General features: G+C 41.3%; 2 protein-coding genes and 1 long non-coding RNA gene across 4 annotated transcripts in view; 1 reads left to right on the top strand and 2 right to left on the bottom strand.

Moving 5' to 3' along the window:
• Positions 1-25,653, top strand: part of LOC110850866 (glutamate receptor ionotropic, kainate 2) — a 34,993-nt gene extending 9,340 nt beyond the window's left edge. Inside the window, exons 2-20 of one of the 2 annotated variants that reach the window (XM_035852977.1) lie at positions 1,601-1,765; positions 5,501-5,809; positions 5,934-6,127; positions 6,220-6,273; positions 8,909-9,055; positions 9,735-9,887; positions 12,706-12,840; positions 13,160-13,228; positions 13,324-13,527; positions 13,991-14,095; positions 14,257-14,332; positions 16,394-16,436; positions 16,510-16,648; positions 17,022-17,219; positions 19,327-19,504; positions 19,641-19,685; positions 19,789-19,922; positions 20,993-21,121; positions 24,108-25,653. In XM_035852977.1, the coding sequence (XP_035708870.1) occupies positions 1,601-1,765; positions 5,501-5,809; positions 5,934-6,127; positions 6,220-6,273; positions 8,909-9,055; positions 9,735-9,887; positions 12,706-12,840; positions 13,160-13,228; positions 13,324-13,527; positions 13,991-14,095; positions 14,257-14,332; positions 16,394-16,436; positions 16,510-16,648; positions 17,022-17,219; positions 19,327-19,504; positions 19,641-19,685; positions 19,789-19,922; positions 20,993-21,121; positions 24,108-24,377 (2,747 nt within the window). In that variant the 3' untranslated portion in view covers positions 24,378-25,653. Of the gene's footprint in view, positions 1-1,600; positions 1,766-5,500; positions 5,810-5,918; positions 6,128-6,219; positions 6,274-8,908; positions 9,056-9,734; positions 9,888-12,705; positions 12,841-13,159; positions 13,229-13,323; positions 13,528-13,990; positions 14,096-14,256; positions 14,333-16,393; positions 16,437-16,509; positions 16,649-17,021; positions 17,220-19,326; positions 19,505-19,640; positions 19,686-19,788; positions 19,923-20,992; positions 21,122-24,107 lie in introns of both variants that reach the window. The other variant, XM_035852976.1, reaches the window with a different exon arrangement.
• Positions 10,631-12,367, bottom strand: LOC118436040. Its single transcript, XM_035852978.1, has 4 exons — positions 12,207-12,367; positions 11,694-12,142; positions 11,101-11,617; positions 10,631-11,036 (listed from the first exon to the last, which is right to left on the bottom strand). Exons 1-4 carry the CDS (start codon positions 12,332-12,334, stop codon positions 11,003-11,005), a joined length of 1,128 nt encoding a protein of 375 aa, XP_035708871.1. The 5' UTR covers positions 12,335-12,367; the 3' UTR covers positions 10,631-11,002.
• On the bottom strand, positions 19,904-24,275 carry LOC118436041. Its single transcript, XR_004835151.1, has 2 exons — positions 24,143-24,275; positions 19,904-20,209 (listed from the first exon to the last, which is right to left on the bottom strand). It is a non-coding gene; the product is annotated as an uncharacterized LOC118436041 (long non-coding RNA).
• Positions 25,654-26,160: the final 507 nt, after the last annotated feature.

Raw genomic sequence — 26,160 nt, 5'->3', positions numbered from 1 at the left:
GAAAATGACAGCAGAAGAGGCGAGTTTGACTGTGTGCTTCTTCTTCTTCTTCTTCTTGGGCGATTTCCTTCCTTCCTGTTACTTCCTGCCATGCATGGCTGCTGCTCCTGCTGCATACACGTTGCCTGCTTCGTGGCTATTTTCGCCTTCATAAAAACTTAAATCAATAAACACCAGAAGACGATGGGCCAAAAGCGGACGACATCAAACAACTTCTTCTAAACTCAATACTAATGGCGAATCCGGGCTTAATGGCTTTCGCTCACCAACCAACCACCATCACACCACCCGCTCTTTCTCCATATTCTTTTGGGACGCTTTCTCCTCCTCCCTTCGTGTACGAGTCAACTTCTTGAGTCGTTAACTCCATCGCATCCCTGCATCCCTCAACGTTTTCGAGTAATTATCCCGTACTTTATACAAATTTATTAAGGAAACTAAAAATTAATTTCGTCATCCCAACTGTTTAATTACATTGATGGAAATGGGAAAGAGTGGTCGAGAGTGAAAGTCGTTTAAACTCAATCTGCTCGTGGTTGCGCCGAGGAGGAGGAAGGAGACGGAAAGGTAATTTTATTGAGGGATTGAGAAAGATGACTTGGTTGATAAGCTGTAAAGTGGGCCATCACCCTTTTATCACCTTCTTCCCGTTAGTGTCCTCTCCTCCTTTGCTCAGGACAGCGGCAACCAACGTCTACGTGTTAAGTATGATGGTTGAATTAATCTCTCCCTCTCTCATTCTTCTCTCTGCGATGCTAACGTGGCAGAAAGAAGGAGAAGCAAACTCTAATTTCCACCAGCAGTCGTTACCCTCCTAAATCACCACGAAACACGGATACAACAACGAGATGTAGATTGAAGATAAGCGTTCGCATTACAACCCACTTATCACTTGACGTTTAATACCTTATCTTCTTGTCGGAGGAGGAGGAATTGTACGCCGCAAAATTAATTTGGATACAAAAGTGCATGATTCTCAAAACTCTTTGAAGGAGAAGGAAGAGCACTTTCTCTCTCTCGTAATGCATTTTTATTTTACACCGCCTCCGGCACGCAGACGACGACATGTCATCAAAAAACGAGAGTAAAGTCATGGTTTCAACTGTCGACTTTGCCCATATTGACAAGTCATAAAGATGGATATGCCATTATGTAAGATAATCTTGCTCCCTCACGCATCCGACTTGAGTCGCTTACTAATATAATACATTCATGTGGTTGCTCTCTCTCTCTCTCTCCACTGCTAATTCTACTACTTATCCGTCTTGGCAGTCATATAGGAGAGGATAAAGTAATAAAGTCATTCTACACCGAAACCCCTTCCACCCAAAGTATGCAGAGGTATGCACAAACACATTACACACACACGTACACTTTACTTAAGCTCACGACCTCCCGTCCAAAAAGAGATTGATTACTTATCGTTAGCTTTCACCCTGTTCCTCGAGAGAAAGATAATGTTTCCTCTCCTCTAACATAAGCAGCGTACGTACGAACGAAGTCCTCGTTGACGATGGGAAGAAGTCTGTCCATCATCATCTCTCATTTTTTGGAAGCATTAAGTTTCATCTTAAATTAATTTTTGCTCTCCTCTTTCCAGGTGGAATATTTCCTGAAGAATTGAAATCAACCCCTGTTGAAGTCGCTTTCAAGTATGCCGTCTACTCCGTGAATCGAGAGAGGAAACTGTTGGCGAACAATACAACGCTTGTCTACCGCACACTTTACTACTCGAACAATGATATCTTCCAGGCCACGAAAATAGGTGCGTGTTTTTTCCTCTAATTTCCATACCCTGTCCAATCCCATTATTCGACAAAAACACAGTTCAAGAATTTTTGATGAATGTTATCTTGTAGTAAAAATTGTGGGAGAATTCCTACTAAAACATGACTTAACATCGCGTAGATATTTATTTCGATACGAGTTACCCGAATTTGTGTGTGTGTAAATAGCAAGTCGTAAAATTAGTTACGACGACCACACGATATTACATGTGCCGCATATTTATAAGGACAACAAAATACCGTTCAAAAGGAACACACCAAACAAACATAGCTTTACACTTTCTCTTCGCCGTAAGGAATCTTCTTCTTCTTTCTCCCGGTATTTCCTTTTCTTGGCTGCGAGGAAAAAGGAATACCGGTTAGGATATCGGGGAGGAACTGAACTTGGTAAAAAATCACGTATGAGAAGAAATACTAGTTCACGGTTGGTTTTACATGCATGCATGGAATGGATGTATGTATATCGCCATCATCACGGTCTGACCTCCCCCTCCAGCAGTTGGATGGATGGATGGATGGATGGACCATGTAATCTCTCGTGATCCGCACTTTGATCCTGAAAACTACGTATTTATGTTCAAACCTATAAAAGTCTAAAAGTCAATTCAATTCAGGATTGGTGGTGGTGGTGCTTGGTGAGGAGCTGAATGAATATTTTCAGAATTTCATTACAATTCATATATTCAAAAGAGAGAAAATTTTCCATGAAGAATGTTCCAGAATACTCAAAAATTGTACGGAGACGGCCCTCTCGAAACTAAAGAGTGAAGGGATGCACGACTACTGGACCCCACCACCACCCTTGAGAGGGAAACGGAACAGCTTTTCCAAATCGATACCCGCTCCATTGTTCCGTGGGATTATGCCCGTCTCAAAAAAACTTTGGCTGCCTTGGCCATCTAATTAGATCAGCCGCCGACAAACCGACCCACCCACTCACCAACCAACCAAGTATGTAGGACTCATAAACTATCATAAGTGGACGTACACAAACACAAGATGAAGTATGTGGAATGCCTCATCACATCGTCACACTTTTTCGTTTTACTATCTCATCTCTCTCTTTTCTCTGCTTCTTCCACACGAATCTGAGAAATTCGCTCTGAAATTAATCCACATCTTGACGACGACTTTTGGATCCAGTATTCCAAAATATTCTAAAACTTTTGGACACGTGTAATAAGACGAGTCAATTTCCGCATTAGTTTCCAATCCACCAAGAATTTAAACTACACAAAAAACGGATGGAATATTGCAGCCAGGATTTTACAGTCCAGCTCCACCAGTAGTTGTGAAAGGAAGAAGTCTGCCATTTCACCAACCAACACATCATCCGTCCCAACCGATTATATTTAGAGGTTAGTCAAGTGATGCAGTTGAGCTCAAGTGGGCAGTGTTGTATAGTCCCTGCATGTACTGGGAGGGCCTTTTGGACAAGAATAATATTTCTCGAGGGATTAAACCTAGCCCAGCAGAGGAAAGAAGGAACCTACACTTGGCGGATACGAGGATGGATCAGGATTTGGTGGATGGATGGATGGATGGATGGAAATGTGTACGAGTATCCATTCATATCCTATCATAACGCCTCACTTGATCAGCACCACCACCACCACCCCCATAAAACTCAAGAATTTTGGGCCGGGGAAAGTTACACTTCAATTAATAAATACACCAAAGGGAAAATCTCTCTTTGTAGCCAGGCAGATTTATGTCTGGGTAAATAAATAAATGTAAAGATTTCACTAAATTGAAGGCAAACTTGTTCAGATAAATGATAGAAATATACAAAAAAAACATCATGCCTGCACTTTAGACTACTTTGGATTCGAATATTAGTTGAATTATAGGCAAAATCTGCATTCAAAATAATTAGGAGGAGAAAAGTAAGTCGAGGGTCCGTTCCCTGATACGAGTGCTACATACTTGGTGGTAAAAGTAGAAGTAAATCACTTTGTGGTGGAGGAAAAGCTCGTGTTTATCCACTCATTAAGCCGAGTCTTTTATTTTTCAACTACTATACTCCCCGGCCAAGAAAAGTAGCCAAGTAATCGCCTCTTTTCCAGCAAAGTCAACTTGTTTCACCCTTTTGTAATTAAGCCCCAGGCGAAAACCAAACTTGTTAATTCGCTTTAGTACTTACTCCCCCACCCATTCAGCCACAAAGTAAAGGAGATAAAGGAGAAAAAGTAAACTGAACCAAACCAGAGTGGGTCCACACTGAATGAAACGGACGACGACGTGTTTGATCGAGTCTGAGCTGAATACTTGTCCAAATTTGCTCCACTTATTTATACGCGAAATGTAATTTTCCCCAACTGCACGGATTTCGCAAAATTCTCGAGCAGCCATCACCGCAGCCCTAATTTGTTAATTCATTGTCGAGGCGTCTAGCTATGTATTTGCTGCTTCTGCTGGTTGAATTAAGCAAATGGTTAGGTATCATCCTCATCATCGCCATCTCTTTCACTTGGACTCCTTGCATAATAATTTCCAAGTTTTGGCCTTATTTCTTCCCAGTGAGTGAAACTTGTTTTGCGAAGAAGAAGAAGGCGAGGAAAAACTGGAGTGAGGACAGGATTCAATTTTCTCGGAATTTGCATCGAGTCCATACTGTTGTACACATCGTGGGTTGGTGGTCGGACGGTCGGGATGGATGGAAACCACGACCAAGTTATTCTTTGCTGCTGCTGCTTCTTCTACGTCCCACTCAATTGCTTGTTCCTTGTTTGGCTCCCTGCTTGTCTCGTCCTCTTTTTCCCAACTTTCGTCTTCTTCTTCTACTTCTTCTGAGATAAAGAGAAAGTTGTCTTGACTTCATTCACATGTACTCATCACATAATAATACTCCCCGCGTCCTCCCATCCTCCGTCATCCCTCGCCCTTTATCTCTTCATCTTTTTATTATTCAGTCCACCAACCAAGCCACCAACTTATTTTGCCATGTCACCACACCATGTCATCATGATAGCTCGTCTTGTTCCACATAACCTTGTGCTGATGACATTTGGTTGGTCGGTGGCAAGTCAAAAATAAAATAATGGAAAAATAATCTGCCTCTCCGCTCCTATGCTCTCCTCTTCTCGCTCAAGAATTCCTGAGAGAAAACAATACCACAAATTTTAACTAGTTTACGGACACAACTTTCCTTCTAAAATCTCCAAAATTTCGGCCAAAATCTAATTTTGCACTCGCAAAGCGATCGCCGTCGTGCTCCTTCTTGCTGTCTTCCATCCTGAATTAAACCAGAACAAGGAGATCAAAGAACAATAAATTACTACCTTCTTCTTCTCCTCTTCCTTTCCCCCTTGGTGTGTGTGGTGTGAGAGAACATCAATCACAAAATGGTGGGAATTATTGGTGGCAGCCGTAATTTTGTCATTTGTCCCCATTTCATCAGCAAACGACTAGCCTGGAAGTTTCTCGCCTCTCTGCTGTGGCTTTCACCACTGGGATTGGCAGTTCAGAACAAGATTTTAACGCCTGGCAGTTGGTATGCCATGTCGCAATGGTTTTCTCTCCTCTCTCACTCGACGTGACAGTGTTTTGCGATAAGAAAGTCAGCCTCACACATACGCAGGGAAGAGGTGACACACGTAATTCATGTGTTGCACCACCAATCCCACCAGACGCACATACACATCGTACACCCAAACAGCGGAGGGAGAACCCCGTAATTTGGAGGAGCTAATTCCCTTTCATTAAATTGTCAGGATGTCAGTTGATAAGTGGAGGGATTTCGGCCCTGTTCGCAAGTGGTCTGGACGTGTCATTGGAATCACATCTCAAGTCGCTTGCCTTCTCCCTCGACCTCCCCCTCTTCCTCCCAACGTCCTCATTCTATGACCAAGACCCCCCCGGAGGTGCTGGTCCAGGTGGCCCCGTCTCACAGCACGACTTCCAGTTTAACGGATTCCCTGTCAAACTCGCACCTTCACGCCCCATCCTCGCCATGGCTCTCAGGGATGCGGTCCTCTTTCTTAATTGGACGCGAGTCGCGTTGCTCTACGACGAGTCGGAAGGTGGGTTTTTGGCCAATACGTGACTTATGGAGGAGAAACTAACGGAGATGAAAATCTGAAATAGCTTTTAATTTCTGTGTGGTGTGTGTTTTTTCTTCCAATTTTTAAGATTTGATGTCTGCAGGTCTCTCCCAGGTGGAATTTCTTATTAAAAAGTTGGATACGACGCAAAAGGGAGGTCTCAGCTCGAAACGTTCAGAACTATTTTCACAAGAAGTAACCCCGAAAAGTTATCGAGACGTACTCAATGAAATAAAGCGGCGTAAAATATTTAGTATAATTGCTGATATCAGACACTTGCCTCTATTTTTCCGTATTGTAAGTCGTCACTAAACCACATTTATCAAATTACCCATGAGATATTTATAACTGCAAAATGATATTGTGCATTTATTTCGCAACTCCTGCAGGTACTACAACTACAGATGAACGATGCTAGATATCACTACCACTTTACTACTTTGGTAAGTCTGTGCATTCACCTAAATAATGACACATAACCCAAACTCAAAAGTTGTGCTGTTCCAATTACTCTCTCGTTTGATCTTGCCATTGTCACGCCTTTTACTGCAATGGTAATTGGATAACCTGGGTGATAGATGCAGCCCATTACGGTATATCCTACATACATGCGTATATCCTTCTTGCTGATTTTGCCTGATTGATGGCAAACTGGTTGAAAGTTGGATGTTTGTTTTCACAAAAAGCCACGAAAAGGATAACAAATGTCAAATTGAACAGGAGGAGAAAGCTGCTGCTCTCCTTCTCTCCTTCAAAATGTTTGCTTCCACTTAATAACCGGCTGAGTTGAAAAGTTGGTGACTGCTGCGGGCCCATTCATCACCCATCTTCCACGGAACGAGAAAGTCTCACCTGGTACAGGCTGACCCAACTGTGTAAACCCGTTTCGCGTCGATTTCACCGAATTTGATAAGAAAAATTGCAAGTTGAATTCGGGGTGCAAGGATAAATCTAGCATGTATATTTTTAAATTACATGCACCCATCCCCTTTTCAGAAATTTGAGAAGGAAATTTGAAAAAATGTGAAAGTCAATGCACACTGGGTAAAACAAAAATTAGACCACAGGTTGCATTTGCCAATCTAATTTCCCTGCCCCTACGAACATTTTGATGCATCAAAAGTTTCAAAATTTGAAAATTGGCGGTTTTTTGTCATACACAGAAATCGTTAAAAAACGCATTGTTCCCACACTTTTACTTCTGACAACCTGATGCCAGATTTTTCTACCTGAGAAGAGCTACATTTTCACCTTTTATTGTCCGAAGTAAAAGTGTGGGAACAATGAGTTTTTTGGGGTCAAAGTTTCTAAAGGAGTGGCTTATACGGCAAGTGCCGTAACAAACTTATGGCTGCTTATGAAAAAAAATATATAGATAATTGCAATTACTTAAGTTATTAAAATTGCCCCAAATTAAAAATTAACGCTCCTCTGAATTTATACTGATGATATCCAATCAAGACCACCATACGGCACTGTGAAGTCACAGTATGCAGTGGTGGTGGATACCCACCAGAATCCGAGTTTCTCACTTTCTCTTCTTTGAATGGAAACAGGGTTTGTTGCACAGTTGGTCTGATTTCCCTCACCTCGCATCCCACCCACCACGCGGTTCTTAGCTCTGGAAGAATAAGCGTTGTTATCCTGCAAACAAAATACAGTTGCCTTTCTCTCTCTCACTTTCTTTAAGAACAATTTATACACCTTTCTTTTACACTCCTGCGTTGAAAATTGTTCATTTTTTTGATTCATTGCTAAAACTACATAGGTATTCGCATGAATTTTGCATCCTTCACCCACAAACGACCGGATTAAAATATCCTATTTTTTTGCTCCAATTTTATTGTGTAACGAGGCTTGCAATTGAAACCGCGATTTTATTTTATAATGAAACCTGTGTCGGCAGAATCGGAAATTTCGCAAGTTTAATTAATTACTGGAGATGAGCTAAAGAGATAAAAAAAATTGTGAGGGTTCACTCCGTTACGCTTTACAAATCCGGTTTGAATAATTTGTCAAGATTTATTCATTGTTGGTTCACGGGAGCATGGAGGCCTGGAGTCAGCAGCGACTGTCCTCATACACATTAATGGAATCTCTACAAGCTGCCTTTGAGGCTTTGTATTTGCAATAAAAACCTTGCAGACGGCGTGATTTATGCCGAGATGCAAGAAAAACTGACATTTTTTATGAGCGACCATTGATAAATTGTGTGTGCTGCTGGCTGGCTGGCTGGCTGACTGGTTGGGCCGCTGCTGCCCTGTTGAACTTTCTCTGATACGCGGAATACTTATTTTTGGTACGCGACGAGAGGTTTCTTTGTTTGTTTGCATATTTGTAATGTATATTTTTTGGGGATGGGATTAAACGTTGTAAGGTTACGTTTATTGGGACAACCTCGTTTCCCATCTGTGCAGAGGAGGAGCACGAATATGTGGTAGATATTGCCCTACGTATAATATTGCATTACCAGTTTCTCAGACTTGGGTGGGTCAGACGACCCTGGTGCTCTTAGGTAGGTATAGAGTGAAATAGGTACATATAGGAATAGGCATAGAAATAGATAAATATCATGTGCACTACACAACTTTCTCCATTTATTTTTCATCCTGCCCTCCCCACGGCTTGATTGGTTCCTTGTTGCCGTCAAAATAAATCTGGTGGGTAGGGAAAGGTCGTCGCAATCCCTGTGACTTACTTGGGCAGCTAATGTGCTAATGAGGTGGCGTTCGTTATACGTGCCATCATCCCGTTGAGAAGTGAAACTCTTGCCTAGTCCACAATTAATTTCGGCCTATTGTGCAAATTGCTCCGACCCGACTTTTCCCATATCTCTTGAACCAGCAGCAGCTACGCCCATTGCGAGTACAATTCTGGCATCTGTTGCGGCTCCAACTTTTTAATTACCGGTCGGATGGAGCACTTAATGCCTCAATTAAATTGGGCATGAATATTAAACAGCGTCATCCGGAGCATTATTTCCCTCCTGCATATGAACCCATCCTCTCAATACACGTGAAATCAACAAGGTTTGAAAGTTTAAAGTAAAGTCATAAATATTGCCACACGTCCCCGCAGGACCTGGAGATGTATGACTTGGAGGACTTTGCCTACAACAGTGTGAACATCACTTCCTTCAGACTGATTGAGCACTCGGACCAGAATCTCAAAGCGATTGAGGATATGCAGAGATTTAATGCGAAAAGCTATTCAAAAGTTTTGCAGGTGAGCCAGTCAGTAGTTTCTTCTTCCCTCGTCTTACTTACCCGTAATCCACCTCTACTTACTTTGCTTTCCGTTCTGGTGGAATAATTGCCCATACCAGTCTTGAAATTTTAATCAAAATGTTGTCCACAGAGGGACCACAGTCAGAGTCTCTCAGTATAAGTAGTTATCTTACTTTTATTTTGGGTCCTATCCAACCACAACCTTTCAAAAGTTCAGTGTATACAAAAGTAAGTAAGTAAGTAGTGTCCATCGACCAACCAACCGACCGACCGACCAAGTCAAGTAGTCGCTCTTTCTCTCTCTCTTCGAGTCTATGTACATACGTAGGGACGGCTTGTCGTTGGTTTTGGTGGTGGTGGATTTGCATGAAATGTCATTCTCACTCGAAAGATTTTGGAAACTTTGTGAATAAATTTAAAGACTTTTAGTTTCCCTTCGGGTGAGAAAACACTGGTTTGTTTTTCTATCCGTTTCTCATCCGTGTCAAAAACAAGTCTCATAAAATTCCGGAGGTATTACATGCATGTAGCCGCAGCCGAGAGCTGTACCAACATTCTCTGCAGTATTATTTGTAGGAGTAGAGTAGGAATAAGTGAGTAAAGTGATGGATGATTTAGATTGAACTTGGCATTGAATGAAGTGATGATAATAATAATGATTGCTGTTGTTGTTGCAGACTGACGCAGCCCTTATGTACGATGGTGTGCTATCCTTCTGCCATGGACTCAAGTCATTTGATGCCAGCCATGAAATCCGACCAGCTAATGTGTCCTGTGAACGGGAACAATCGTGGCCTGATGGGCTGTCACTCCTCAACTATATTAACAGTGTATGTGTGTCCATTGTCAACCTTTTCAATCAATCATCCCGTAGAGAACTCGTCCTTTGCTTCATCTTCCTCATGTCTCATCCTTCGGTGGTTGTGGTGGTAGTGGTGCAGTCGTTGCTAAATAAATATCCAGTGCGTCCTGCAAACTCATGAACCGGCGTGACGACGATGCACATACCTCACGATGAACCAGGCGGTTTCATCAGTAGAGTGGTCCTCACCATTGCAAAAATCTGTGTCTTTTTTTATATAAAATTGCCATCTTGTACACGTCAATAAGGAACTGACTTAGTTTCTCTCTTCCCAGTCCAATCCAATGACACAAGTAACTTCATAACTTTTTCCCTCTTCTGCTTTCTTTCACTCATGAACTACAACTAACAATGTCCTTGTCCACACAACAAAGCGAAAAGTTACACAACGCAGCCTGCCTTCAATCCTGTCCCGTAAGAGTAAAATAGTCTCATCCTTGCCATCAAACAAGCAACAACAACTATTCGAGCAGTACATTACTACTGCATTCTCCAAATGGCCGCATATTTGCAGAATAATAAATAAACAGTTTATAATCCCATTCGTCTCCTGGTATTAGTTAGAACTTGTACATACTTGTCGTTGGACGCACTGCACATCCAAAAGTCCTCCTCGACCGTCGCCACCCACCACACATTTTATTTTACGACCTTGCCCAATCCCGAAATGTAATAAAAGATGAGAAATGATGTCAACTTGTTCCCCCTTATTCGACACGACATCTCATCTTATTGCGATCTCTGTCTCACTCACTCACAAAACAGCAGCAAAGGCCGGCTCTCGTCCTCCTCCTCCGCCGCCTCTCTTATTGCATTCTCGGAAAAAATTGCGAGCTGTGTAGTTGTTGTTTCTCGTGAGGGAGAGAGGATGAGTGGACATGAAGATGAAGAAGGACTATCTCTGCGAGATCCGTATCATCGGATCTGTCCGTTGACACATATAAATGTAGTGTATCGACATTTACAAAGTTTTATTGGACACAAATGACTGATCTGTTTTTATCTATTAAAAAACGTCCAAATAAGTAATTATAACGCAGATGTTACATCACTAACGGTAGGGTTGATTTTCCTCCTCCTATTCTAAACTGGCTGCACCTCGCTTTTCTTCTTTCGCCTTTATGAAATATTAAAAAAAATTATTAGAAGCATATAAATAATAATTAAAACAGTTCACAAACCTGTAATACGCAGTCTTAAGTGTACCCGGTGGTACTTTGTATTTTTCGGCTGCGTCCGCTTGAGTCATTACTCCACTTTCGCACATTTGTATGGCCTTTTCCAAGTCTTCTGCAGTGTAATTGTGGCGTTGTGGGGCTCCTTGTCGAACAGTTGATTTGATACCTGATCTACTCATTCTCATCTGAACTGTACTTCGTTTCACTCCGTGTAGTCGGGCTGCATCGTAAGTTGTAGTTGTCCCCTTTTTCACCATTTCCAACGCCGTAATCACTTGATCGTTGGTGCCCGTTTTAAATTGTCTTCCTTTGCCAAACTGAGACTTGATGCCCTGCTTCTTGAGATTATCTCCAAGTGTTGTTCGAGATACATTTCGGGTCCTTGCTGCATTAAGGACTGTCATCCCTTCATCAACCAATTCAACAGCAATCGGGATATTTGTCTCAAGGTGCCCAATCTGATCCATCTTTTCTTCAGAAAACCAAAAAGGATTGATTTCTGGCTGTGGCATCAATTTAGCTAAATTCATCATTAATTTGGATATAATTTGTACAAAATTAAGACTATTATTATTATGGTCTTAATTTTTTATTACCCCTCGCAGCAAGGGCTGAAGCCGAGTCTATTAGAGTAAACAACTCCTCAATAATGGGTTTGGCATCCGGGTTGAGTTTGAGAGCGTCCATAATTTTATTAATTGTCGCCATTGGAACAGGGACAACTTCTTTAGGATTTTTCTGGTAGAGCTGCAGCTCAATTGCAAATAAATTCCAGTGGTCCTTCATAGGAGTAGTGCCCCAACTTTGCATATACTCCACTGTTGAGGGAGGCAGGACGTCGGCAAATTTGAGAAGATGGTACTTGAGTTTCTCCTCAATGTATTGCAATTTCGAAATGCACTCGGACGGCTCCAATGAACAGATCGCTCCCATAAAGATGCGGCACCACCACTTGAGCAGAAGGACAATTTCTTCATCGTTGGTGTAGAGATGCAGGTCATAGCCGAGAGTTGGGGCATACATCACTCCGTACTTAAAAGTTCTCCTAAAATGCATTTAATAATTCATAAAGCTATTTGTGCAATAAAACAATTGTCAATGTTTGCTACCTTGCTGCACATTCCTCCTCTGTTGCTCTTCGCCTACCTACTCCTGCTATATCGTTAATCTTGACGGTCCGCCCCACCGTCGTCGCCACTGGTTCATAATCACTATCTGCAAGTGGAACAACGTACATGGTTTGGATTCCCACCTTGTCTACAGACACCAAATAAATAAGCACTGAATTAATAAACATGCAATAATATTAATTATCACTAAATATCATGACGACTTACAATCTTTTTCTTCCAACTCTATGATCTTTATCACATCTTCCTTATTCTTGTACACGTACAGCTTTCTGACCGTGTGCAACATTTTGGGACAAATCGTTGCAACGCAAAATTTAAAAAAACAAACAAGTGAAATTCCAAGAAATGGAAAAATGGGAATGGGTCGAGAAGAATGAGAATGAGGAGAATCGTCAGCGAGGTCATTGGATGACAAGGAATTGGGAATGAAATGAAATGTAAGATTTTCTTCTCATTGTTATTTGTGGTGGTGCAGGTCTCTTTTGACGGGTTGACAGGGAAGGCTCAACTCCGAGAAGGGAATCGACACGACCCCACCCTCACATTTCTTAAGTTGAAGAACCGCTCCCTCCAACCCGTTGGGGAGTGGTCACTCTCCAAACGACTCACAGTAAGAAACCACACATTACTTATTAAATGAAAGTACGTAGTAAAGATCAGCGCTTATGAAGTGCACAAAGCCCAGCAGGCAGTGTGAGTATGTGTAGACATGGGTGGAATCTTCAAGCGGTGTTTGTCAGGTTTAGACGAAGGTGCCGAAGAAATTGTCTAATTTATGTCTTTGACATTATTTTATGTAGTAATGATAACTGAAATTAGGAAATTCATTATTTTTAGTTATAAAATTACTTTTGTTAAGTAAAATGTGCAACTGGGATCATATTTTTGGGTTTACTTACAAAAATCGTGTTTTTTTAAATTTATTTCAGGTTCATGACTTTGATGCTTTCAGCAATCGTGATACTATTAATGTTACCCTTAGGGTTACTACTGTACTTGTGAGTGACAGATTTATTTCACTTTTTTATCATAAAACTACCCTTTTTCCTTTACCCCTATATATTTTGAAATATGGCCAACTGAATTTTTTCAGGAAAAGCCATACGTAATGTTAAAACCGGACACAAATTTGACTGGGAACGCCCGTTATGAAGGATTCTGTATTGATTTGCTCAAGGACGTTGCCCACTTGGTTGGATTTCAGTATACGATATCCATCGTGAAAGATGGCAAGTATGGAGTTGAGGATCCCGACTCGAAACAATGGAACGGGATTGTGAGAGAGTTGTTGGACGGGGTAAGTGCTTCCTACGGTCGGCAATAATAATACTTAGCCGTTACTTTATACTTAGAAATGAAATTGGGAAATAAAAGTTCAAAGGGATCAAATTGATAAAAAATATGATGAGAAGAAGAGAGATTGACCTACTGCCACATCAATATCATGATAAGACCAAGTATTTTCAAGGCTGTTGGCGGAACCATCTCCCAGTTTGGCAGGCCGTACTCTGCGATTCCTCAATTACGAATCTTATTGTCCTCCATTTCAGTCAAACAAATGGAGCACAATAAAACTAACCAATTCATTCCTCTGCCCAGCAACAGTAGTAGTAGTGTGGTTTATAATGATAAAATGGAAAATTAAGGCCAGTCTCCGGAATGCACCACACTAGCAAACAATGTCTGGAATGAGAGTAAATTTCAGAGGAGGAAATGCTCCGAATTCCATGCCAAGACTTGATGCTTCCTTCCTCTTTTAGAAATCAGACTTGGCAGTGGGGTCCATGACCATCAACTCAGCACGGGAAAAAGTCATTGATTTCACTAAACCCTTTAGAAACTTGGGTATCTCCATTTTGTTCAAGGTAAGGTTTTCCTCTCAGCCAACCCTGCTAGACATATGTACGAACGTTCCTACGCCCGTACGTCCGTATTTATAACCCCTTTCACGAGCCAGTCCAAATGATGAGTCGTCGTTAATTGGGTGGGAGTAATAAGCAATGATTTATCCGTTGTCTTCTTCCAGCTCCCAAAAAAACCACCCGCACGTCTCTTCAGCTTTCTCAATCCGCTCTCGGCAGAAATCTGGGCGTGGGTTGCAGGTGAGATACATACAGTTTCTATATTTTGCCATATTTTGACGTGAAAAAATTAGGAAAAAATAAATAAATTCTTTCGCACACCACCATCCATCCCCCATTAAATGACTCAAGTTAAACAAATAACAGTGGAGGAAGTCAACTCTGGCAGCAGCGTGGTGGTGTCAAATGTCAAAGTAAAAATCCTCCACCTTCTTCTTTGAGATAGAGAAAAGTGTGTAAATATCCAGCGAAAAAGGAGACTTGCTTTCTCTCCAATTTGTTTCCAGGGGTAAATCACTCTCTCTTTCTCCTCGGATTTTGAGTAATTGGTCGACATAATGCATAAAAATGAGCTTGTTGGCTTTCAAGATGGATTGAGGAGTGACAGGATAAAAGCATGTCAGGCAGGAGACAGTAGCGAGGAGCAGATATTATTATAGCCAGCCAACCTACCCGCGTGGTGGTGCTGAATGGGAGTGAATCTCATTGAGTTTCACACACAAGAATAAGAAGGAGAAAGTTGTCTTTTCCATTTTCCACGGGGCAACTCGCTTTTCACTTCTCAAAGGGAATGTTAAGCAGAATCTCCTGCATTTGTGTGCACAAGGACAAAAATCTTGCAATTGGAGCTACATACATTTCAGTCAGATTTTTTGTCATGGTGGTGGTTTCTCACAGATCCATTTACAAAATCGTTATGCTTTCCATATTCTTCATATGTAGAAAGATGTGTTTGAACGAAACTGTGTGACCACTTATTGAAGTTCGAGTTATGGTGCTGCTGCTTCTAGGTGGTTACCTATGTATCTATCCATACGCACTTTCTGATAGCCAGCCACCCACAAACCAAACCGAAAACCTTTTATCCCAAGTCTACTTCCCAAAAGCCGTTGCCAAGTTCCTCCAAAGAGAGAAGAGATACTGCCACCTCAGCCACAGTGGCAAAGTTCGCCCTCCTTTGACTCCAGATAGTTGTTACACCTATACGAAACTTCAAAGAAGACGACCGTCGTCATCATCATCATCATCATCTCTGTGTCTGTCTGTCTGTCTGTCTGTCTGTCACGAATTTTGGACTTATTCTTCCCCCGTTAGTTTTTTGTGTCCTCTTCTATTTCCTCTGCTGTCGATATTGAAAGATGTTTCTTTTTACTCTTATTACAATACTTTTTTTTTCCTTCGAGGGAAATGCATGCATACATGTTTAGCTGATTCAAGCAGGATCCCGCATTCGCCTCCTCCTTGTCTGTATTTATGTGGGAGTAACACTGCTTTCTGGCTTTCATACTAAATCTTGTTGTTTTGTGACAGAGAGAGAGAGAGAACGCCAGAACGAGTGGTACTCGATCTGGCAGAACTTTATATCTCGACAACAACTATCCAATTTTCATTTTCGTCATCTCCTTTTCTCATGCACTACTTACTCCGCTTATGTTATCTATCTACCTACCACCCTCATGAAGCAGGAAGATAAATGACTGATAATAACACGAGCGGGGGATGATGCGGATGTTTAATACTCCGTGGTGACAGCGTTACATTACTACTTCCTTATTATTATACAGTGATGCTGCTAATATTGTGAGACAATGTCGTCCTCTTGCTCAAAATATCATGATCACAACCAGACTTATGACAAACAAATAGTAGTTCGAGCAAAAAGACATTCCTTCACCGTTTCTCGGAACAGTTGTCGCTCCCGTGTTTTCGCAACTTGGTTCGTGCACTATTAGTTAGTTAAAGAATATGAGGGAACGTTGGCTCTGTGTCGCGGAATCTGTTTCCTCTCCATCTTTGTATCTGCTTGAATGTATCCAGTGTTAGATAACTCAACTAACCAACGTTAGTAGTCGTACCAGAAAATCAAATCCCATTTCGCCCAAGGACACTTTCTCCTAATTTGGACCTCGTCCCATCCACCGTCCAAGAAATAAATGATTCACTGCACCCCTTCGAGGAGAAAGTGACCCAAAAGTTGGAATTGTGCTGATGAAATGAAAATATTTTTATTAATGTTGTTGTGTTACGAAATAGTGCAAGTTGTCTCTTTACTCTCTTTTTGTCTCTTTTCTTATTCCACAGGTGCCTACGTTCTCGTCTGTTTTTGCCTCTTTGTCGTCGCACGGTGAGTAAATATAAACTACCCGACTACTAAATACTCGTGCAATAAATATCACATTAATCTTTCGCATCCGTAGGTTCACGCCGAACGAGTGGTTGGCCCCACCACCGTGCGCGGGGGACGAAGGGATTCTGGAAAACCAATTTTCCTTCCCCAACTCTGTGTGGTTTATCACCGGCACGTTCCTCCGACAAGGATCGGGCCTTAACCCCAAGGTGATACAGGGTTTCGGTCCGTTGTGTAGTTGAGACGACACAGAATCCTCCTCTCCAAGGGGAAACTTTAGCTTAATTAAACTTTCCTCATTGTTTATGTCTCACCCCGTCCGACTCCGACTCTCCCATTTCTCCCTTTGTTCCTCCCAACAACTTCTTTATCGAGTTACTTAAAATGATTACAAATTATTAAGAGGATTTGAGCCGGCGGACGAGACTTTTCTTACGAGGTCCAAACAAAAAACAATGCGAAATCACGTAGATTACTTGTGGTAGCGCTTGCAGTAGTCGGACGAGGGTGACAACTTTCTCCTCTAAAGAAAGTACAAACTTACGCGAGAAACTGACCACGGACTTGTTTCCTCTTTCTCAGGCTACGTCGACGAGGTTGGTGGGAGGGATCTGGTGGTTTTTTACGCTTATTATAGTGTCATCCTATACTGCCAATCTCGCCGCTTTCCTCACCGTGGACAGGAAGAGCACACCGATTGAGAGTGCATCTGATCTCGCTCACCAGACCGACATTTCGTACGGGACTCTGGATAGTGGATCCACAATGGATTTCTTCCGGGTAAGAAAACGTGACACGCACTGCCAATCACTTTCCCCGCACAGTTGAAATTCATGAGCGCATTTCATCTCTCGACACATACAACCACACCGCCGACACGACCAACACCCTCATTTTAAATCATATACGAGACACATCATCGTCATAAAATAAAAAGTGATGGAATACACTTTCATGCAGTACTGCAGCGCGTGGCGTCATCATCACGGAGACACGTTTTCCGTTTATTTATACTTTAGACCAGTAGCTGTGGCGTATATGTGTACCTACGAGTTGTTGTGTGCCGACACCGTGGTCTCTCCTCTCTCAGGGGACAAAAGCCTCCAGAGTGACAAAAAAACTGTCGAATTTTTCCTAAATCTAACTTTTTAGCTAGACAGAGATAGATTCCGATGGATGGAAAGCATATAGTTTTGGGGAGAGAAAGTGAAACCAATACTTTGACAAACATGATCAAACCACACACACAGCGAGACACGGACACGACCAACCAACCTCCGTCAGATATTTGTAGGAATGAAGTGGATGGATAATGAAGTAGCAATAAAAATCTGGTTAACCAAAATATGCTCTCTTTTCACTAACTCATCCTCACCCCCTCACACCAAGCTCGACTCTCTCCTTTCCCGGCCATCCAACCACCCACCCACCCAGCCGCCTGTAACAATGTTTCCTTCCGTTTCATTATGTAGAGTGGAGATAGAGATATTTGTACCCGTACGAGGAGGGCTGGATGCCCAAGTTTTCCGGTTCATTATGGTGATTGCAGGAAGTGCAATAGTAGTCGTAGCGGCTTATACATACGAACACGATGATTATATTGGAATGGAGACGAAGAAGTCATTCCAGAAGAGAAAGTAGATAGGTAGACGTACAGACAGACAGACAAACAGGGAGGACCACCACCTTATTTTTCACCTCGAGTTATAAAACAAGATTTCTACTTCATTAGTAAACTTCTCTCGCATCCTCCTCGCCTCTCCTCATCCAATACGCCGCCTGCATTATGCGTAATGAACAAAAAACAGTATTTTATTTTTGACCGGTTTTTCCCGATTATGGAAATCTCTTGACTCACTTGGCCCAATCCAATCCAACTAACGTGCAGCCTGTCTGTCTGGTCCTCTTATTCACCTCCATCGACACGACACCGAGCCACTCACGCAGAGAAAGTGCACATACATTGTTAGTTCATTTGTTGGTTGGTGGGTTCCTCTTCGTCTTCTTCCTCAATCGCTCTCTCCGTGGTGCTGGCGGTTGTTAGCTCTCCTTCCGAGCTGGCCGGTAATAATGAAGAGATTCACGGAGAGTAAAGTATTGATTATCATAAAGAGAAAAGAGCCGCTAGGTCTACAAAGGACGGATGATTTAATTTGATTATTCTTCTGGCCGCCTTCCAGCCAGAGTTGAACCATTGCCCAACCAACTGAGTCTGAACAACCAACGACTCCACTTTACAAAGTCCGGCCAGTCGCACCCACCAAACTCACTTTCTCCTCCAAATTACAACATGTAGATTAATAAATCTCACCACCCGCCCACTCAGCTCGCAGCACAAACTCGCATACACATTTCGTATCATGTACACAACACAATAAACCAAACGCACCTTAATGAGGAAGAAGACGAAGAAGGACGACGACGACGACGACGACGACGAATGATGAGCAATGTTGTTATGAAACGACAACCTCGGTGTGTATGTATCTGGCATTACCGGACATTACACAACCAGCACAATAAATTGCATTCACTCGGCTCGAACACAACACGGGGCACAAAGAGGAGAAAACACGGGTGGAATATTCCTGCCTCATTTACCAACTTCCCGTGGTGTCTGAACCCAGATACTTGAGTTACGTAGTCCCATGGCAGCATTATCTCGCAGTAATCAATCAGATTATTAGGACGGCCGGCGAGATGCTGCTTGAATGAAACACTTCGTGTGCCAAAGAAGTCAAGGAAGAAGTGGTATTCCGTTTCTTAAGGACTTCTTGTCGAGATTTGCATTCCTATTTACTTCTCAAATCTATACACAACACGAAACGATGACATAAGTAATTGCTCAAGATTTATCCTTTTTTTATTTCTTATCCAAAAATTGCAGAACTCTACCATCACGACTTACAAAACGATGTGGACGTATATGGAGAGCCACTCAAATGTCTTTGTTCAAACTTATGAGCAGGGAATAACGAGAGTTTTGCAGGGGAATTATGCCTTTTTAATTGAGTCGCCCATGCTGGACTATGCCGTGCAGAGGGATTGCAATCTTACGCAGATTGGTGAGTTTTTTTTTGTTGAGAATAAAATTATTAGTTTTCTATTTTTGGACTGTGTAAATACACGGCAAATTTTGGGAGTGATTAATTCATAGCACATTTATGTTCTGTGTGTAAAAATGTTTTTCCGTCCTGACAGGGTCGACGCTGGACTCGAAGGGCTACGGAATCGGCATGCCGAAGGGTAAGTTAAGAACTGCGTAGGAAATTAACTACGCACATAACTCCAGGATGCAGTATGTAGGATGTAAGTAAAGTCAATAATGCGTACGTTATCTTGGTTGCAGGGTCACCGTGGCGAGATAAGTTATCTCTCGCTATCCTCGAACTCCAGGAGAAAGGCATGATCCAACTGATGTACAATAAGTGGTGGAAAAACACTGGGGACGTTTGCAACCGGGATGACAAAAAGGACTCTAAAGCAAGTTTATTTGTTTATTTGCGTACAATTCGTTAAGATGTATACAATTTGATCAGTATTAACCTATTATTTAATTACGTCCTTATGTTAATCTATAAAGACCTTTAAGTTTCCAAATAATGACGCGTTTTGATCGTCAGTTTAACTGGAGTTGTGAGACGAAGATTGTAACTTTGTGGTTTTTAATCAAGTGAATATCTGATCTCCCAGATGAACCTAACCCACCCTTCACTCAAATTATCTCCAGTTCCTTTGTCTGCATCGCCGTTACCTTCCTCCTCTGAGCTCTGGTTGAAAATAAGGTTTCAAATGAATTAATTTCAAATCCCTTCAAATTACATATTGCGTTTAGGATAGTGGGTGTAATGTAATTTTATAGTTTGTTGAGTGGATACACTCAATCACTATTCTGAGGAATTTTAGGCACTGTCAAATAAGTCACCTTTGATTTCTACTTTATGTGAAGTCCTTCATAAACGTGGGGGAGTTTGGGATTGAAATTTGATGAGGAAGGGGACTCCGTGTACGGTTAATGAAATTGTTCGGCAAAGTATTCGAAGAAAAGTTGTCTCGAATTAAATTATCTAGACTTCGAAGGACCTTCTTCCACTTTTGTCAGTTGTACTCCCTCATGTATCCATAATTAGCCTTACTTACCCTATTTTTTTCTTGTGAGATATCGGTATTTTAATTGAGCAGAAACATTACTGTTGGGTGTCATTATTTTTCAAAATATACAAAACTGTATCGGATACTTATTATTATTTTTAATATGATCGATGAATATGAAAACAATAGAGACTATTTAAATTGAATCTTTATCCTAACTATATTATCATACTGCCTTATCCATGGTTTTTTTAAAATGTACATGCCTTGAGATGTAATGACCTAATTTTGGGGTGTCTCATTGAATAAATATTATTATTAGGATGCACATACTTTAGAAAGTTATGTAATATTTCTGAAGTGTTCAATCATGTGAAAATTTAAAATGATGAGTGTTATGTAACGCAATTATTGAAAGGTTGGGCTAATTAATTAATTTTTGTGATTTTTTTTCTCCGCAGGCATCTCCCCTGGGCATTGATAACATCGGCGGTGTCTTTGTCGTTCTCTTTGCCGGCCTTATTCTCGCCGTTGTCGTTGCAATTTGCGAGTTTTGTTGTCATGTGCGGAGAAATGCAAAGTTGAAGAAGGTGAGTGCCTGCTTGAAAATGAGGGTAGTATTTTTGCAAAAATGCTCATATCTTCCTAAAGTAAGAGGGAGAAAATCATGGCACGAGCAGTGCAAGGAGAATCTCGATGAGAGGACGAGGAGCAATATTCCTAAACGTTCCCCAAGGAGCCACTTTTCCCAGTTGCATTGCGTAATAATAATGTCGACGTCTGAGGCATGTCGTTGACTCCTCTCAGTTCTCTCTTAGCTCCCCAATTCCCAAAAGTGTCGACTAATTCATTTTAGCTGTTCGTCGGCCAACTCAAAGGGTTCTCATCATTGTGCATGTATGTACAAGTCGTAGTGATGCTGTTTCCTCCCCATCATCACTTTTACTTTTTGCTCCAATTCCATCTATCCATCCATCCATCCGGCCCAGCCCAACCAACTCGGAATTCTCTTTCTCTCTCTAAAATCCAAACAAAATAAAAATGTACTCGGAGCACAGTGGTAACAGCACTAATTGCGCACATTTGGAAGGAATGTTTCACATTTCAGCTTATTTCTGCGTATTTCCGATGATATTTATTTACTTTTTTCTCCTCCTCCTCCTCCTTTCTCATACGATGCCAAGAAGATATTTGGTAATATAACTTTACATTAGGTTGACTCGCGGGTTTTGGCTACGTCTTGGTTTAGTGAATATAATGATAATGATGACGGCTAGTTGCTTAGCTCAGCGCTGAGTCTGGCAATCTTATCATTTATGAGTGGTAGCATTGTCGGACTAATGGAGAAATATTTAATCCTTCAAGTGAGGAAGACTCGAATTGGGCGGGTTGGATCCCACCATTCAGCCCTCGTTTGTGTGTCCCCATGCACTTTCTGATTTAAACACTTTCACTACATTTGAGGATCGGGTTGTGGGCTCATTCATGAGTGAATGAGCCATCAGGAAAGATATTTGCAAGGACTTTCACTTTTATATTTTCAAACGGACTCCGACATGAGGTGGATGCAGTCCGCCGCGTGTGTCTACAAAGTGAAAGTCGGAATCAAATAGTTTCACTCCTCAGTGTCCACAATTTTTGACATTTTCAGCAAATTTCCAAAATAGCTCCATCAAAATAACTAGGTTACCATTCATCTTGTTACTCGCTCCTCATTCCTATTAATAATCTACAAGGGCAGCTCGTTAATTGGTTCTGGGTCCTTCGTTATGCGAATTGTTGAAGAATATGCATGTCAGCAGTTTTATTAAATTTGGACAGTGCATGTCCATATAACGCCTGCCCTATGGCCACCCCAGTATCGAGAAGTCTGCTAAATACTTGACTACTATCCCACCCACCCAGAAATAACTTCCAGCAACATCAATCGTTGTTGCATGTCGGGCTAACTAACCATGCAACTTTGCCATGAATGTATACATGTTTCTCGGTTTAAAGTATTAGTTGTAGCGTCTCGGTCTCATATCGGTATTGCAGTCTCCTCGCTCCTCCACCCACATCCAGGACGGGACTAGGCTACGAGTATGTAGGACTCTCAAATTCTTTTAGTTGGTCGTTCTTTTGTACTGAATTTGGCAGACGAGTAGTTAGTGTTCTCCTTTTAAAATAGTTCGGCGTCCATCTACTCACTCTCTAATTCCTTCTTCATTTACTTTGCCTTGGTCCCATGTCCTTCGTCCCAATCCCAGAGGATGGTGGTGAGGAACACTTATTTCGTCCCTGTTATTTTATGAGGACAGCTTGTCCCCAAACTTTAGAAACCCATCCCATTCATTCGCTCAGTGTACATTTCAGCCTTTCTCTCTCTCCTCCTTGTGGTGGAGGAGTAGTTGATTACTTTAATTTTTTAATATAAATTTACTGCACATGCTGTCCTGCCACTTGTCACATTCATCCTCATTTTTTATACAGAACAGAAGAGTTTCTGTCAGATTTCCTTGCTTTCTCTTTATTTCCTGTAGTGTTAAACTTTCTCATTTTCGGAATGAAAATCGAATCTCGAGTAAATAATCCCACTCAAAAAAAAGTCGCAGTTTTCGTACTCATTTCCAATCAGAGAAACACAATTCAAAAATTTACAAAGTTTCCCCCTTTCCGAGAGGAAGGAAGATTTGTAAAATCTCCAAAATAATATTTATAAGGGTTACGTTGAATGAAATTACAATCTTCAAATCTGGATTTATTTCTTTCCCAACTTTTACGACTTTCATTTTTAATATTTTGCATAATTTGACAATAATAAATGTGTAGATGTTGGATCCCTCCAACAAACGCCTATTTTTTCCTGCTCACTTTATTAGGAGAAGAATGTATTACATACTTACTGGAAGCCACGCCGTGCTGGAGTGAAGGAGCATTTTTACCACCACCGGAATCACATTACATTACATATTAGTTTGCATTTACATTACGAGACTCATCCATGTAGGAACACACGACTTGTCCCACCACCGCAGTATAGTAAATGTGTAAAAGTTGTAGAAATTGGAATATATGGGGATGAGTGCATTCATTGGATTGGAGTTTTGCCAGACAGAAGAAGACAAAGCAAGAAATATCCACAGCACTGCTTTCCCCTTCCTCCTTCACTGCCTTCCTTCTTCGGCCTCTGCTCCAGTTTGTAAACTGAGCAATCTGAGATAAATATCTCGTGCTCATTCTTCTCATTCAGGTTGCAGAAGAGGAAGCCCATTTGTACGTACTTTTGGATGGAGGAGCAACACAACACATGCCCTGCTTTCTCCTCTCCCCACTTTTACATAATGCATGCAGCGAGGCAAAAGTCAAAGGGAGAATAAAAATACTTGTCATATATGTCATCCCAGCAAAAATTACTCATTGTGTGTGCCGAGGAAAACAAAAGCTTGGTGACAGTTAGTTGTCCCCCGTTTTCTCGTCTTTACATGCATATCATAAAAGTACCTGCTGCGTAATTAATGGCAAATTAATTACCTTTCATATAGTAAATTAGAAGGAAACTGGGAATAAAATATTATGCTATTTGATAACTTCCAGGCCCCCCTGTGTTCCGAAATGAAGGGAGAACTCACCCTGGCGCTGCGCTGTTGTCACTCTTCTCGTGACGAGTCCGCGGCTGACGAAGCGATGCACCACCATTCGAAAACGTCCCCGTCATCGACATACGTTCCCGTGATGCCGGAATCGATAGGGTCGGGTTCTCAACATCTCGTAACTCAACACCATCGCGAGCAGCAACAGCCGCAACAACAGCCACCAATTCCAATGTTCGAAATGCGTAAATCATCCTTCGAATTTGACTCGTAATGTTAGGAACGATTAATTAGTTGAGAAGAAGTTATTTAGAATTATAAAAACTTTGAGGGGGTGATTATATTCCGTATTAAATATTGTTGCACAAGAATATTACGTGCGTAATAACGATTATTAGAAATTTACCAACCATCATGATGCAAGTCTGTCACCACAACTAACAATAAGTGAGCAAGAGTTTGGACATTTCCCTTTGAGCCGTCAAAACAGCCTTGTTCTAAATCCCAACAGTTTAATGAGGAAATTACACAATAGGTTTGGCTTATTGTTGATGAAGCACAATTACTGCCTCTATACACATTATTTGATGTCCGAGAGTGGAGTCCTCCTTCTTTGTCCGGGAGTCGAATGCATGTATTCTAATCACAGACAACAACCAGCCAACCAAGCATGATTCGTTAGCAGGATGGTGATGATGAAATTATAAATTGAGTAAGCAACACCACCATCCGCCCACCCACCAGTTCAGTTATTCCTATTATTACTAATGAATGAAGAAACACTGTAATAATTAGTGAAGATATCCGTCAGCACTAATAAATCCCTATTATTAGTGGGCACATTGCTCCATGCAATGCGACTGTTGGAGTTGGAGGAAGAAAACCAGATGGATTTTTATTTTTCTGAAACACATTAAAGATAAGCAATCTCGAATCTTCCATGGAGGTGAAAATTATAGGTTTGAAGATTAAAGTACGTATTTGGGTATCCAAAATTGTGGGAGGAGAAGCACACACGTCTCTCATTTGCTGTGAGACTCGTCTTATCATGAGCAATGTATTCTATATTGATGTTAAACTAATGGTAATTTAATATATTAAGATGTCTACTCTGGGAGACAAATTTGTTAACATTTATAACCGAGTGGGAGAGAGAGAAAGGTGATTTTTAATGCTTACTAATTACTAACATTGAGAAATGGCACGCAGGTCAACGAGGATGGAGATGAGAAGAGGAAATGTATACATTGTACTTTGTGGTACTACAAGAAATTATAGTGGTGCTTTTCTACTCTCTGTAATTAAGTTTAAACTAGAATTAAATAATTATCTAGTAGTTCGTCGTACTCGTACTATTAATTACACACCAAAAATATCATCGGCTCGATCTACTTCCACTTTACCCGAAGAAGAGGAGTGTATTTAGTCCATCCTTTTTCAATCAGGGAGAAAATATTACTAGTACTGATTACTATTATTATTATTATTATGTAAAAGTATGTCAAAATATTGTATAGCGAATTTTAAAAATAAATGCTGGCACATTGAAATTGAAACTACTAATTTGTCCGCCCATTTTGTTCGATTGCATTTTTATGTACTCGAAGAAACCTCATCTGTCCATCCACTTTGAATAAATAAATCTTAAGGTGAGCACTAAGCACCTTAATCTTCCCCACCACCGTGAGTCACTTAATCACGAGAAATCCTTCCCCATCTCTCGTTAAGGACCGCTGTCAGATGAGAGGTAATTTATGCAGTGGGGTAAAACCTCAACAAACATAAACTTCAACTCGACTCAAGATAAACAGCAGCTAGAATTAAATTAAGGGACTGTTTTTCCCATTCGTTCACAAGGTGAAGATAAGTAAAGAATTACTTTGCAAAGCACGACGATGACGATGACGACGACGACGAAGACGATGCGATGCCAAGTAACTGGATGGAGTGAAAGGAACTGATGAACCCACCAAGAAAAGACCATGAAGGTGGTAGCAAGTAGGTAAATAGAAGAAATTAATTCTCAGCCGCCTTTATGTTGGGCTCATTTCCGCATT

Source organism: Folsomia candida, unplaced genomic scaffold, assembly GCF_002217175.1.
Source record: "Folsomia candida strain VU population unplaced genomic scaffold, ASM221717v1 Fcan01_Sc006, whole genome shotgun sequence".
Lineage (NCBI taxonomy): Eukaryota > Metazoa > Arthropoda > Collembola > Entomobryomorpha > Isotomidae > Folsomia > Folsomia candida.
This window is presented reverse-complemented; position numbering and strand designations above follow the sequence as displayed.

Coding starts and splice junctions, on each gene's coding strand:
- LOC118436040 (XM_035852978.1), bottom strand. CDS start 12,334: ATGTACGTTGTTCCACTTGCAGATAGTGATTATGAACCAGTGGCGACG. Junction 11,618..11,693: donor TTCAGCCCTTGCTGCGAGGG/GTAATAAAAAAT, acceptor TGATGAATTTAG/CTAAATTGATGCCACAGCCA. Junction 11,037..11,100: donor CTTAAGACTGCGTATTACAG/GTTTGTGAACTG, acceptor TATTTCATAAAG/GCGAAAGAAGAAAAGCGAGG.